At 47.2% G+C, this 13,093-nt stretch overlaps 1 protein-coding gene across 1 annotated transcript; it reads right to left on the bottom strand.

Annotated features, from left to right (window-relative positions):
• Positions 1-216: 216 nt before the first annotated feature.
• On the bottom strand, positions 217-12,889 carry mcm3ap (minichromosome maintenance complex component 3 associated protein). The gene is made up of 28 exons (XM_085249660.1): positions 11,098-12,889; positions 10,699-10,946; positions 10,436-10,517; positions 10,177-10,333; positions 9,895-10,085; positions 9,664-9,803; positions 8,647-8,844; positions 8,233-8,501; positions 7,964-8,126; positions 7,064-7,221; positions 6,690-6,913; positions 6,327-6,550; positions 5,985-6,085; positions 5,747-5,878; positions 5,439-5,552; positions 4,806-4,958; positions 4,503-4,700; positions 4,344-4,412; positions 4,127-4,261; positions 3,891-4,044; positions 3,336-3,600; positions 3,152-3,249; positions 2,635-3,025; positions 2,272-2,538; positions 1,908-2,037; positions 1,484-1,669; positions 792-942; positions 217-714 (listed from the first exon to the last, which is right to left on the bottom strand). Exons 1-28 carry the CDS (start codon positions 12,887-12,889, stop codon positions 553-555), a joined length of 6,552 nt encoding a protein of 2,183 aa, XP_085105786.1. The 3' UTR covers positions 217-552.
• Between the last annotated feature and the right edge of the window lie 204 nt (positions 12,890-13,093).

Genomic DNA, 13,093 nt, shown 5'->3' with positions numbered 1-13,093 from the left:
GACTCCACTTCCCAGGAGGCCATGCGAGGCCCGTCCGAGGAGCTCTCCACATGGAGAGACATGAGCAGAGACTCGGCTTTCCAATCACAAACCGAGTGGGAGGGGAAATGGGCGGAGTTTACAGTGAGGTCGTGGAATCATAGAGCTGCTCAGATAAACATACACATGTGGCTCACAGCTGGACAGTGATAAAGCAATGATAACAATGACAAACGGTTTTACAAGAAAAATATTCCACTTTTATTCAACAATTATATATTCAATAATAATGTGGGATTAAAGGAGTTCAATCCCCAGCGTTTAATGTGCTAGTTACACAGAGACACTCTTAATAAACAACAATAAATCCGGAGTCAGTGTTACAAAGTTAATCCAGTGCTAAAAATATACATTTTCATGTTTAAAATAACAACAACAACAACAACAACAACAAAAAAAAACCCCACACTCCTATTTGTAGTCCGTGAACCCGACCACACTGAGATGAAAAGGTGATGATCATGTCACAGACAGGTATGAAGATGCAAACACTTCTGTTTGCTTCAAGTGCTGTCAGTCATCGACGATGCTCAGCATGCCGCTCAGCTTTAGCCTGCAGGCCAGTTCTTCCTCTTGGCTTGCCAAAATCTGGCGTTCCAGCTCCTTCAGTCGCCATGTCAAAGATTCAGGAGCAGTCTTACGCCGGGTCACTTTTTCCAAAGGATCATCAGGCTCCTGGAAAGATAAAAGATTTTCTTTATCTGTAGCAGCTTAAACAGCGAACCTATTTCAGTGTCGGGAAACAGTCGTACCTGTGTGAAAGATGCCTCTCGAGTCCTGGCTGTGGGGGTGTGCCTTATGGTGGTGGGCATGGACAGAAGGGTGGAGGATGGGAGGAAAAGCGGGGTGGTCAATTGCTCCAAAGGGTCGCCATCCACCCAGCACTGAAGCTGCTCCATGCTCCTGCAGAAAGGCAGAGAGGGTGTGTTTACTGTCGGACTCCCCAGTCAATCAAACTTCAATTTAAAAATCACAATTTTGACTTGTGATGATTATGAGTTCATTCTGATTACAATGCTCTTGTTTCTTTCTTTCAGGCCCAAATTCAGTTGCTCTCAAGTTTAGCTCCACTAGAGATGGCTAAAAACAATCTTCAGTCAACAAGAACCTTTTGAATCTGCGCAAGGGTTTCAGGGACTTCTTAATTAATATTGAATCAAAAATGAAACGAACGCAGCAGAAAATGAATCAGGGTGTAATGGTTTGCTCCTGGATACCCAGCAGATGAAAAGTTGCTCATAGGGGACACAAAAGAAGTGGAAAATTCTCATTATAATAAAATTGGGATGATTTTGCAAACTGCCATGAGGTTCACTGAGGTTCACTTGAACTGGTGGGTGTGGGATGGCCTTATGGTCATAAAAATCTAGTCTGGGGCTAAAACTCCCTGTGTGAGCCCCACCACCCTAATCCATGACCATCACATGCAGTGATGTAGGTATACCTCTTGCTTTCAGCTTTCTCCTCCTCTAAGCTCTGCAGGACTTTGTGGGCCAGCAGCTCCGGTGGCGTGGGCGTGTGGGTGATGTCCAGCGGGGCTGACGTAGCCTCGACGGGCTCCACCAGACTGTGGAACAACCTCTGCCTGAGGGTCGCCGTGGTAGGTGTGGCATAAGCAGCTGCACTCACCCTGAGGAGGGAGAAAACCGGAGGAATTAGGAACAAAGGAAGAGCAAAGGAGGCGCTCCAAGGATGCCACCATGACGCCGGCTTTAGAGCATTTAAGTAGGACTGTTTTTGGGGAGTATGAGTTTTTGCTTCATGCACTGCACAATAGTGTTGCACATTCAGGTGCTGTCAGATTAAAAGAAAGATGCGCATGTCTCAGAGGCATTGACAACCTGTGGGGTTTTCCTGGGCCTCCTTACCCCTCCTTCTCTTGCTGCTTCTCTCTGTGAGTTTGCCTCATGGCCTCCGTCCACTCCTCGGGCGGCTGGAAGCCCTTCAGTGAGTATTTGGGGAAATAAACCAGGATCTCTCCATCCTCTGTCACAGCATCTTAAAACAAACAATAAATAGGAATTATGGGTCAAAAACATCAATAGCAAAGTGGAAAATAGGCATTTTTTTTAAGATGATCTTCCACAGAAAATTAGACCAAACTGACAAAGACTAAAACTTAAGACATTGTCTTTACATTTTTATTGTATTTGGCAACTTTATTAAGTGCTCTATATGGTTTTAGTTAGTCTCAAATTTAGTTTTAATTAATTACAGCAGCATGGTCCTCACCTTGGCAGACAGGTGGTTTAGGTATCTGCCAGTCCTTCAGCTTGTGGTCAATGCAGATCACCAGCACGTCATCCCAAGGAATCAAACTGAAGTCCACACATACATCGTCTTCTCCAGCGTATCCGGGGGTTCGGGTGCGCCGACTCTTTAACTTGACTCTTTCCAGAAGGTTTTCGAGTCGAGACATGAGGAGGGGTTGATTGCGACGTGAGACCGGGATCTTAGCGGCGTAGCGAAAGATGGAGGAGCACAGCTCAGACCACGAGTCTAAAGAGAGAAATAAGATGATTAAATATATAAAATAGGATTATTAACCTCTGAATATCTTTGTGGAAGATAAATCTCTTTCTGTGTGAAACTGACCTGTTGCGGACAGCTGCTCCCACTCTGGCAGCTGCAGGCTGAGGATGATTTCCCGCAGCCAGGCCAGGTGCTGGTAGGAGTTCCAGGCCAGATGAGGCACAAAATCCCTCATGTCAGGCAGACAGAATTCGCCCGGAGGCCATGAGAGCCCGCAGAGCTCCTGAGATGCCACTTTATCAGCAACGTGAGTCAGGACTGCGTTGTAAAGCTGAACGACAGGAGCTGGATCCTGGGATGGAAGATGTGCGGTAGCTCGCTCCAACCGGTGGGAGTAAACTCTGGGACTGAATTCATGACTTAAGGTGGACTCAATGAGCTCCACTAGGGTCTTACAGGTTAGACTGAAAGGTGGCAGAGTACGGAGAGCCAGCCAGCGCACGGCCTGGTTTATCTGAAGACAAACAACAGGACAGGACGGAGAGAAGATGGAGAAGGTCAGTAAAGAAAAAAAAAGCAAGACCGAAAAAAAAGCAAGACCAAAAAAAACCTCCATGATGGCAAAGGAGCAAATGCGTACCTGTTTGGATCCCTGCAGATCATTAGTGGTCTCTGGTATGAAGAAGAACGTATACTCCGATATCAGGCCGTCCGTCACCAGTGTGTGCAGCTTCAGAGCTAGAAGAGATGAAGCTTTTTTAAAAACACTCATTTACCAACTACTACAGAAATCTCTTCGTGCTGCCTTCACTACCATTTCTCACCTTCAACAAGTTTCTGTGTATCAGCAGCGCCCCCGTCTAGCCCTGGTACCAGGATGACGAGTGGCAGTGGGCAGTGCCAGGCGCTGGCTTGCTGTAGCTGTTTGAGCTGAAGCAAGGCGGACAACAGCGGGACGTCCTGCTCGTCCTGATCAGGCTCCACAGTGGGCAGGGCGGGCAGCAGCATGATGAGGGCACTCGTCCCCTGGAGCTCACAACTCTCCTCCATTTTTGACAGGCCGTCTTCGTTTAGCGGACCTCGAGACACCTGCGGGGTGGGGAAAGAAATATTAAAATATAATTCCTAACCGTTTTTTTTTTCTGATCATTAACGGACTTCTGGTACTTTTAATCTCAGCAAAACATGATTTATGTCCCTGAAAAAGCTGCTTCTTCTTTACCCTTTAAGCCAATTCTAGTTATTTTTCTTCACACAAGCCTTTCAGCTTCAGCCTTAAAACATTTAACCTAACGTGAAGCTCCTGTCTATTGTGATTCTAGCACAGCTCTGCTCTGAATAATCATATTTCTATTTCTGCATGCCCCGCGTGATCTGACCTTGATGCTAATGTGGACTTTGTGAGTGCGCTGTCCGCTCTCCTGCAGCGTGTTGGTGACAGTCAGTGTCTGCAGGGTGCCCTCTGGCTGCTCCTCCCTGCCCTCTGACTCCTTATGCCCACCAAGCTTCACCTCCAGCCAGTCAGAGAGGATCCTGAAATCATAACAGACAGGACACAATCAGTGAAATGTTCATAGAAAACCGGGCCTAGAATATCTTTAGGGCATTAGAGCACCTGTCTGCCACGCTGGCAACGCTCTCATGGTTGCTGGGTAAAAGAACGACGGCCTTCCAGAAGATTCGCTCGGGTGCGTTGAGGATGCTTTCCGTCACCAGCGCCGGGAGGTCGAGAGGCGCCCAAACTGTTTCGCTGAGGGCGACGCCAGAAACAGGTCAAAATGACACTTTGTGACACGGACTGCTGACTGAACAAACACAGGAACAGGACTTACTCAAGCAGCTGCTGAAAGTAGTAGTGAACTCTCATCTGGTGGATTGCTCCTCGTCTCATATCGTACAACCTGGACAGACAGAAAACATGTTACAGCAAAGGAACTGTGCTCATCGTCCAACACTGACAGGAGACAGGAGAGGACAGGAGATACACACACCTGGTGCTGGAGAGCGCCAACATGCCAGCATTTCCCAGGTTGACCAAACCACGAGCCAGATCTGCTATGGAGGGCTGAGCAGGGGCGCTGGGAGCCAGAGCTTTCAGTTTGAAGCGAGGGTCAACGCAGCAAGGGGCTGCAGGAAAGCCTCGCATCTGTCGCTTCAGCTGACGGCGAACAGCCACCACGTCACGCCACCTGGTAGATGAGGAAGAAGAATATTTAAAAACTGCAGAAAGACGTTTCTGGGATTCTTGGTGCTGTTTTGTTTTGCTCGTGTGCCTTCATTATCCATGTTTTTACCTTTTGATGTACTTGTGGATACGCTGCAGCTCTGCTTCAAGCAGGTTTTCAACCAACACAGCGATGTCTGCATTCAGAGTCTCCTCAACTAGACTCACACACACCTGCTCTGTGCATTTAGCCACCCGCTCTGCTTTCTCATTCAATGCCTCTCTGAAAAACAATTTTTTTAAGTTAATGTCTGCCACTCGAAGAGCTCCAACGTCACGACATTCCTCTTTTTGTTTTGCATGTCCACTCGTCCTCATCCTCTGTCACATGCATACTGTTAAGTTAGTGGATGCTCATAATAAATATGAAACAAGTCTTAAATAATGAGGTTGGTGTGCGTGTGTAAGTAATTCTTCAAACATTCAGTGTCGGGCTGGTTTTTCTATTCTCCACAATCTGCAACAGAAGCCCCGCCCACCTCCTTTGTGGGTCAGCCAATCAGAAGACAGTTGGCTTAAATGGCAGGAGCTAAAAGAGCTTCTCTGAGACATAGGATGAACTGAAAATTGTGCCAAAGCCCAAAAAAGACAAATAAGGATTATTTTGAACCGTGTATCGTGGAAAGCGACTGTATTCAGGTCAAAAATTAACATAACAGATTTTTCTTAGTTACACATTTGGTCAGATCTGTTTAAGTCTTACTGGATCTCAGATGCGGCGGTCTCCTTTATGGTCTCATCTAGCACTTCGTGCATCACCTCTGTGCAGAGAGAGAAGCTGAACTGAGTTAGGAAAGCCTCGTGCTCCTGACGCCTCCTGATACAGACAGAAAAGGAAAAACAGACCAGGGTTAGTCGTGGCAAAAACAGCCCAAAATATTTAAGACAGAGTCACAATTGCGGCTTAGGAAAACACGAGTCTGTTGTTAGAGTAGAAGATATTTTCCCCTTTTCCTAACTGAACCCAGGGCGGTGATACGCCTGTTATAAACCAGCTGCTGGCAGACCAACCTGGTTTCTTCAAGCTTGCGTTTTTCTTCAGCGATGCGCTCATGCTCCAGCTTGATCTCGGCAGCAGACACCTCCTGTAGCATCTGCCTCAGGACCTCGCTCACCATCATCTCCACCTGCACGCTGCTCTCCCTGCACAAAACAAAAATAAACAAAAAAACCCAGCCAGTTATCAATCACGTTAACCGGAGGACTTCCTCCCACACACTGCAATCACAGGTTTTCATGATAAGCTTACTTGAGCGCTGCTGAAGCGTAGCTGGCGCCGGCCTCAGCCATCTCCCTCACTGCTGCATCAACCACCTCTTCTACCACACCATCCAGCTCAGCCATGATGTCCTGCAGCGAGCGACAGAAAAGATGTTTTAATGAGTTCTTATCATCTTTTAAGAGAAGGAAGGAAAATATTAATTCTTTATCTTTACTGTTAAAGGTACACTAAGTGATTTTAAGTGAGCAATCCTAAATTTAATTGCAAAAATATCTACATTGCTTATAAAAACACAGAGTTACTAGAGAACGGTCTGTATTGAAAATGAGAATTAGTAATGTCTATGAAGAGCTGGGAACTCTTCCCCACCTCATCACTGAACACCAGCTGAGGTTTGGGTGGAGGTGACGGGGGTCTGACAGGCTGGAATAGCAGCTGGGGCTCAGCTGGGTGAGTCGAGAGCTCTCCCGTCTCATCCATAATAGCTGCAGCTGGCCCAAAGGCAGCGGGAACATCGGGAGCTTTGACTGGTACGACCTGAGACAGCAGCTCGCCACTGGGTGGCGCCTTCAGCTCCATTCTGTCACCAACAACTGAAACGGCAAAACAGGCATCAAAGAATTCACTTCCTCGCCTCCTGAATGTGATCAAATGATCATTCTTAGTTGAGTTTTACAGAAATAGAATAACCTAACGTGCGTGCAACAACTGGAGAAAATAAAACATGTTAACCTTTAAACTGGGATGGCGTGGCCTCGATCAAGCCTCCTTCTCCTCTGTATTTGTTCTGGGAGTCAAAGCTGCAGACGGGGGTGTGCTGGGGAGGGTTCGGGAGGGGCCCTCCGTTTACCACCTCCCCAATCAAGACCGTTCTCTTAGCGAGAATCACTTCAGACTTCTTCTGGGATAGCGGCAGCTCTGGCTCCTGATAGGCTATTCGACTCAGCTCGACCATGCTGCAGACAAAACGTAAAACACAAAAACGAGATTAAATCAAAGGCTATTTAAGGTGGTCTTGCCGATGCAATAAGTCTGCAATACGACCTTAGAAACACAGCATTCCACTGAAAGGAGCTGAGAGAGAAACCAGTGGCATGGACGCTCACCCGTCGTTGACGTTGAGGCCGTACTGCTGGACGAAGTCAGTCGCTTCTGCAGTGGTGCGGAACATCAGCATCCGCACGACGTCATTAACAGGAAACAAAGTTGAGCGGGGACCCACAGTGTGAGCCATGTTCAGGGTCTTCAGCGCCTTAGCTCTGACCTGCACACAGACATGAAGTTTAGGAGTTTTCAACACCCGCACAAAAAACTGTATTATTTTAATGAGCACCAAATCTTTTTCCAACACATCAATATTTGTTCTGACCCTTTCAACCAACAAAAAACTAAAATATTGTCCCTTTAATTAATATCCTGCCAGATCTAAATTAATCTCCATGCTGAAGTTAAGCATCATATTTTTTTAAGGATTGTTTAAGATATAAGCTACAGCTGCTAACAACCATTATGCCATCATACAGTTCCAGGAATAATAATTACATTGACAGGAAGTTGGTTAACTGGGATTTGGTGGTCGTCAGCTGGTTGACGTGCGCTCCAGATACAGCACGAGCTTACAACACAAGTGTAAGCATTATAACAACCTGCTGCCATCCTGTTACTGCAATCCTCTGTTTTAACCTTCTCTCACTCATTTAAAAAAAAAGTCATTAAAAAGTCCATCAGGCTTGATGACTACAGTATATCAGGAAATAAAAATATTATCTGGTATGGCACATTCATTTTGTGCTGAATAAAAGATCAAATAATTAAATTGTTTCCTGGCACAGTGCAGGAGATGAATAACAACACAAACAAAATAAAATAATAATAAGAGCAACAAAGATTTAATCAGCAAATTTAGGTTGTGATCCAAAAGTGTCACAATTGAAGCATCCCTGAAAAAAGTGCGTAAACAACCTCATTGAGAAAGATTCAGACATGATTTCCAGGCAGTTTCTGACCTGGTTGAAGTATCTGTGCAGGAGGCAGCTGGCGAGGTACGAGGCTCCTTTCACCAGCTTGAAGAAGCGAACAAAGTTGTTGCTGTTGACGGCAGCAAACGCCTGCACCGCAAACTTCACCTCGGTGGAGTTTCGCACCTCATCACGAAACTGCTGCACCTCACTGCGTGGAGATTAAGGGTCAGGTGTGAGATGCAGCTACAAATTACAGAGGAAATGCTCGCTGGAGCACCGAATGGGTATATTCTGTATATGTTTCCGTGACTGACCGCAGGATGTCCCCATCGTTGAGCTTCAGCAGAACGCTGTACTGACGGAACTCCGGCTCACGGGGGCAGAAGATGTGACGCGTAGCCAGGTCCTGGTACATTTCTTTCAGGCTCTGCAGGCACTTGGTCATGTTCTCGTTGTTTATCTTGGGGTCGAACGTTGACATGTGCTCCTCGCAGAGGTGGTGGGCACAGTGCACGTGGAAGCGGGTGCACTTTTCAATCAGTGACACCGTTTGTGGGCAGCAGAGGTGCTGCTGGATGATGTCCTGTGAGTGAGAGATGGAGACGAGGATCAGTCTCTCCAGAGCAATGACTAAATCACACCAATCACCCACCTAAACCTCCAGAAACAAAACAGCTTTTTTGAAGTTGTAATTAAGTATAGCTGGAGCAGCTCATCTGAAGCACTACCTTGCGGATGCTGCGGGTTCTGTTCCAGACAAAGTCGTACCAGTCCCGGTAGTTGTCGTGGCCCAGATCCATGATCTGCGTCACCAGATAGTCCATAGTCATGCTGAGCACCGGCAAAGGACGCAACTCGTGGGGCAGGGGCTCCTCCTGGTCGGCTGATGAGCGGCTGTACTCCTTGATAGCAGCTTTGTGATCCACCTGGTCAGAGACGGAAGGAGAAAAAAATTGTTTACAGCAAGAAGAATCTCATTTCCTTGCATGACCAGGTTACAGCCTGCTACAAAAAACACTGACAACCATTTCATCCATCTATCCATCAGCGTTTGAGTCACAGGGCAGCAGTCTAAGCAGAGAAGCCAAAACTTCCCTCACCACAGCCACCTCTTTAATCTCATCGGAAGGGGACAAAACGTCATTCCCAAGCCAGCCAAGAGGTATAACCTTTCCAGTGAGTCCTGGGGCTGCCCTGGGCCAATACATTTTCATTCTGCACTACCCATTGAGGTAATGTTAACATCACCTCACTGGGTGAAAAGTGAAAATATGACAGTACTTTAATTACATGTAAGAAGACATTTAAAAGTATCTCAGGCGGTTCATCATCAGTTCTGTAATCGACAGTTCACTACATTTGAAAGATTTTAGCAAATTTTTGTTTAAATTAAAAGAAAAGTTTTAAACATTTAGTTGTTTGACTGTCGGGCATCATACGAGGCTTTCTTTGGCCCACAAACTTAAGTGAGTTGGACATTTCTAGTCTGCAGTGTCTCTCCAGTGTATACATATTTTTTATTATTTATCACTAAGCCTAAACAGATATTTACACATTCATTATTTATGAATAGCAGATATGTTTACAATGTTGTGCACCCAAACGTCCAATTAGTGCAATCAGATGAAGTGAATAAAGCGTTTAAATCTAAATGTGCTCCAGAGAATCTTCTGAATACTAAACATGGAGTTCTAGGTCAAATTTAATATTTTAAATAATATTAATATTGATATTAAAGACATTACCGTCTCTGTGCTTGGAATGACTTCGAATGCGCTGAGCTGGTTCCGAGTTTCTCTCATGTACCTCTCCTTCTCAGGACACATGTCAGGACACGTCCCCACAAATACCTTGGAAAGGTGGAGGTCTGTCCGCTTTGGCCGGCCTGTAAAGACATTAGCACTAAATGTCTCACACCTTTTTATTTTATTTTTTGTAGCTCTGTTAATAATGGCTGATGTGAGAGGTGGCTTTGCCTTGACGCAGGATCTTGTCTCTCTGCTCGAGGAGGCGGTATTTGTCCTCTGCGGTCTCAGCCACCTGCCCGATGAGGGGGAGGAGAGAGGATGGGACCGGGCGCTCGGAGCTCTGGCTGGTGCTGCTCTCTTTTTGAGGTTCAGTGTCAAACTGCAGAGCCTTTACGGGGGAAGGTTTCTTCACTGGGGAGCTGACACATGTGAGAGAGCCATGATGTTGTGGAAACTTTTCATACTACATGACAGCTTTATTGGTGAAGTAAAAATTAGGTGCTGTGTTACCTGCGGCTGAAGGTCACCGTGCTGCTGAGTGTGGGAGGTCTCAGGGTGGGTCTCCGGAGTGGTGAAGAAGAACCCGCTTTTGACTCCATGTCCTCCTGGCCTTCTCCTTCTGACGTCTCCTTTCCAGTTCCAGATCTACCCGCTTTCTCCCCTGGACCTGCTCCATAACATTACACATTAATACAGAAGAACCATCACTCTGTGTTAGAGGATATTTTTGCCAAAATAAACTAGCTTTTAAAGAAATGTTTGCATTTACTCTGCTTCTTTCTCTGCCACAGGAGGACAAGCTCTTTTCCTTGCAGCATTTTGCCTTTTTTCTTTGCTTTTGCCGCTGATGCCTGGAAGAGATGATGGGAAAAGACAAAAAAAAATCTACATTACACTCTATAAAGTAGAATAGGAAACTCCAAAATACTTGCAATAAAAGAGTAGAAGCTTGAGAGAGAAAAGTTAAACTGAATGCCAGTTTTGTTGATACCCTCTAACTTAAGATGTTGAGGGTACAAAGAGGTGACTCACGTGGTCATTGAAGTACACTATGGTGAGGTTCTTGGCGGGCCGGCAGATAATCTTGTGAACTTTCCCAAACCGAGCAAAGTGCTTCTCGATCGTGTCTCTTCTGTTGAGTGATGAAGGGACGTTCCTGCACATGAGTGAGGTGCAGTCGGTGGGAGACATGCCGCTCAGGCTGTCCATGCTCTCAGTGCGTGAGCCACGTTTATTTGGGGTCGTGGTTGCGACCTTTGATTCTGAAGGTTTTGCTGAATCTGTAGAGAAAAATCACTACAGTCATTGTAAGCACTGACGAGTAAACTGGTCTTCAATTGTTTAGAAGTACTTTGCATGATGAAAGATTTTTGTCATGACCCTTCGAACATTTGTTACTAATGCATAGTATATATGACTTTTATGTCTCACCTGATTCTTCGGCTTTATCCTGCACATCTTTGGTCAGTGTCTGGGCAGCAGGTGGAGTTACAAAGAGGTCACCACTCTGAATTTGGACATCCTCCCTCTCCGGTTCGTTTGCAGCCTTCCGCCTCACTGGTTTAGCACCATCCTTACGAAGACTGCTCAATGCTCGGCTGATTAATCCTCTTGGTGGGTCACGCGACCTCATCAGCGGCCTCTTTGGGGGATGTCTCGGTGACTCTGCTTCAGGTGGAACATCCTCCTCAGGGACAGCTGATTTCTCAAGGCCGGTGCTGGAGATTGGTGGATCGTCTTTCCGCTTGGTGCCTTTGCCAAGCCGTGCAAATATGTTGATGTCCCCTTGGGCAGTATGGACTTTAACATCTGTACTAGCCTCTTCTTTGGTTTTGGTTTCACTAAAAGCTGAGGGCTGACCAAAAGTTGTTCCTCCAAAAAGCTGCGATGCCTGAGGCTGGAGGGTTTTGGGTGTAAAGCTAAAAGACGACGGGGTGGTGGGCTCTGTGGTGGCAGCCTTAGTGCTGGAGCTGGTGAGTGTGGCTGGTTGGGAGAAGGTGAACTGAAGAGTGGTAGCTGGACCACTACTGCTGTCAGTTGTTAGTGGGTTACTTTGAGAGGAGATAGAGGGGGCTGAGGCTGGTTCAGAGAAGCTGAAACCTAAAGACCCAGGCTTAGGCAACAGAGAAAAACCAGCCGTGGTGGTGGTGCTGGAGGTTGTCTGGGACCCACCAAAAGCTGAGTTGGACAGTGAAGTGGTTGGGGGGTTGGTTGGCTCGGGACTGGCACTAAAGATGGGTTTGAAAAGTGCCTCATTGGCTGGCCTGAAACTAAATTCAGATGGTGCGAAGCTCCTGCTCTGACCTGGCCCAAGCAGACTGGCGTTGGTGGTGGCAGTGGTGGATGATGATGATGGCTGTCCAAACCCGAGAGGCTGAGGCTGACTCACTGTGGGTCTCAGTGGGCTGCCAAACCCAGAGGGCTGCTGGCCGATTGCTGGTGGCTGTTTGCCAAATCCCGAAGCCTGCCCAAAAGCAGGCGTTTGCCCAAACATTGAACTCTGACCAGGCCCTCCAGTCTGTCCAAAAGCCGGTGTTGTGCCACCCCCAAAACCCGTGCTGCTTACTCCTGATGACGGCTGTCCAAACGCTGAAGCCTGGGCAGATGGCTGTCCAAACGCTGAAGCCTGGGCAGATGGCTGTCCAAACGCTGAAGCCTGGGCAGATGGCTGTCCAAACGCTGAAGCCTGGGCAGATGGCTGTCCAAACGCTGAAGCCTGGGCAGATTGCTGTCCAAACGTTGAAGCCTGGGCAGATGGCTGTGCAAACGCTGAAGCCTGGGCAGATGGCTGTCCAAACGCTGAAGCCTGCGTAGATGGCTGTCCAAACGCTGAAGCCTGGGCAGATGGCTGTCCAAACGCTGAAGCCTGGGCAGATGGCTGTCCAAACGCTGAAGCCTGCGTAGATGGCTGTCCAAACGCTGTAGCCTGGGCGGACTGCTGTGGAAACGGTGAAGCCTGCGCAGATGGCTGTCCAAACGCTGAAGCCTGGGCAGACTGCTGTGGAAACGCTGAAGTCTGCGCAGATGGCTGTCCAAAGGCCGGGGCTTGTCCAAACATATTGCTTCCTTGAGGGGGCGGCTGACCGAAAAATCCCACACTCTGCGGGGCCTGTATGCTGGAGCTCTGCTGCCCAAATGACGAGAACAAGCTGGGCTTCACGCTGCTGCTCGGGACTTGGAAAGCTCCTCCATGGGCACTACCGAACGGATTGGGTGTATTCATGGCTCAAATAACGTTTTATGTTAACGTTTTTAAGCATTCGAATAGCAACAAGCAGTAAGGCAGTTCCGGCCTGAGGAGAATTTAAGCTTAAAAGCTGATAAAAAAAAAAAAGAGAGACGAAAACAGACTCGTAGCTACACTGCTAGCACAGGCTAACACCATGAAAGTATTACTTAGTAAAGTTTGTTTGGCTGCTCATAAAGT

This window comes from Mchenga conophoros, linkage group LG16, assembly GCF_057382185.1.
Source record: "Mchenga conophoros isolate Kocher_MC1m ecotype Shallow Benthic linkage group LG16, M_conophoros_male_GT1.1, whole genome shotgun sequence".
Classification (NCBI taxonomy): domain Eukaryota; kingdom Metazoa; phylum Chordata; class Actinopteri; order Cichliformes; family Cichlidae; genus Mchenga; species Mchenga conophoros.
The sequence above is the reverse complement of the archived record's forward strand: the minus strand, read 5'-3'. Positions and strand labels throughout refer to the sequence as shown.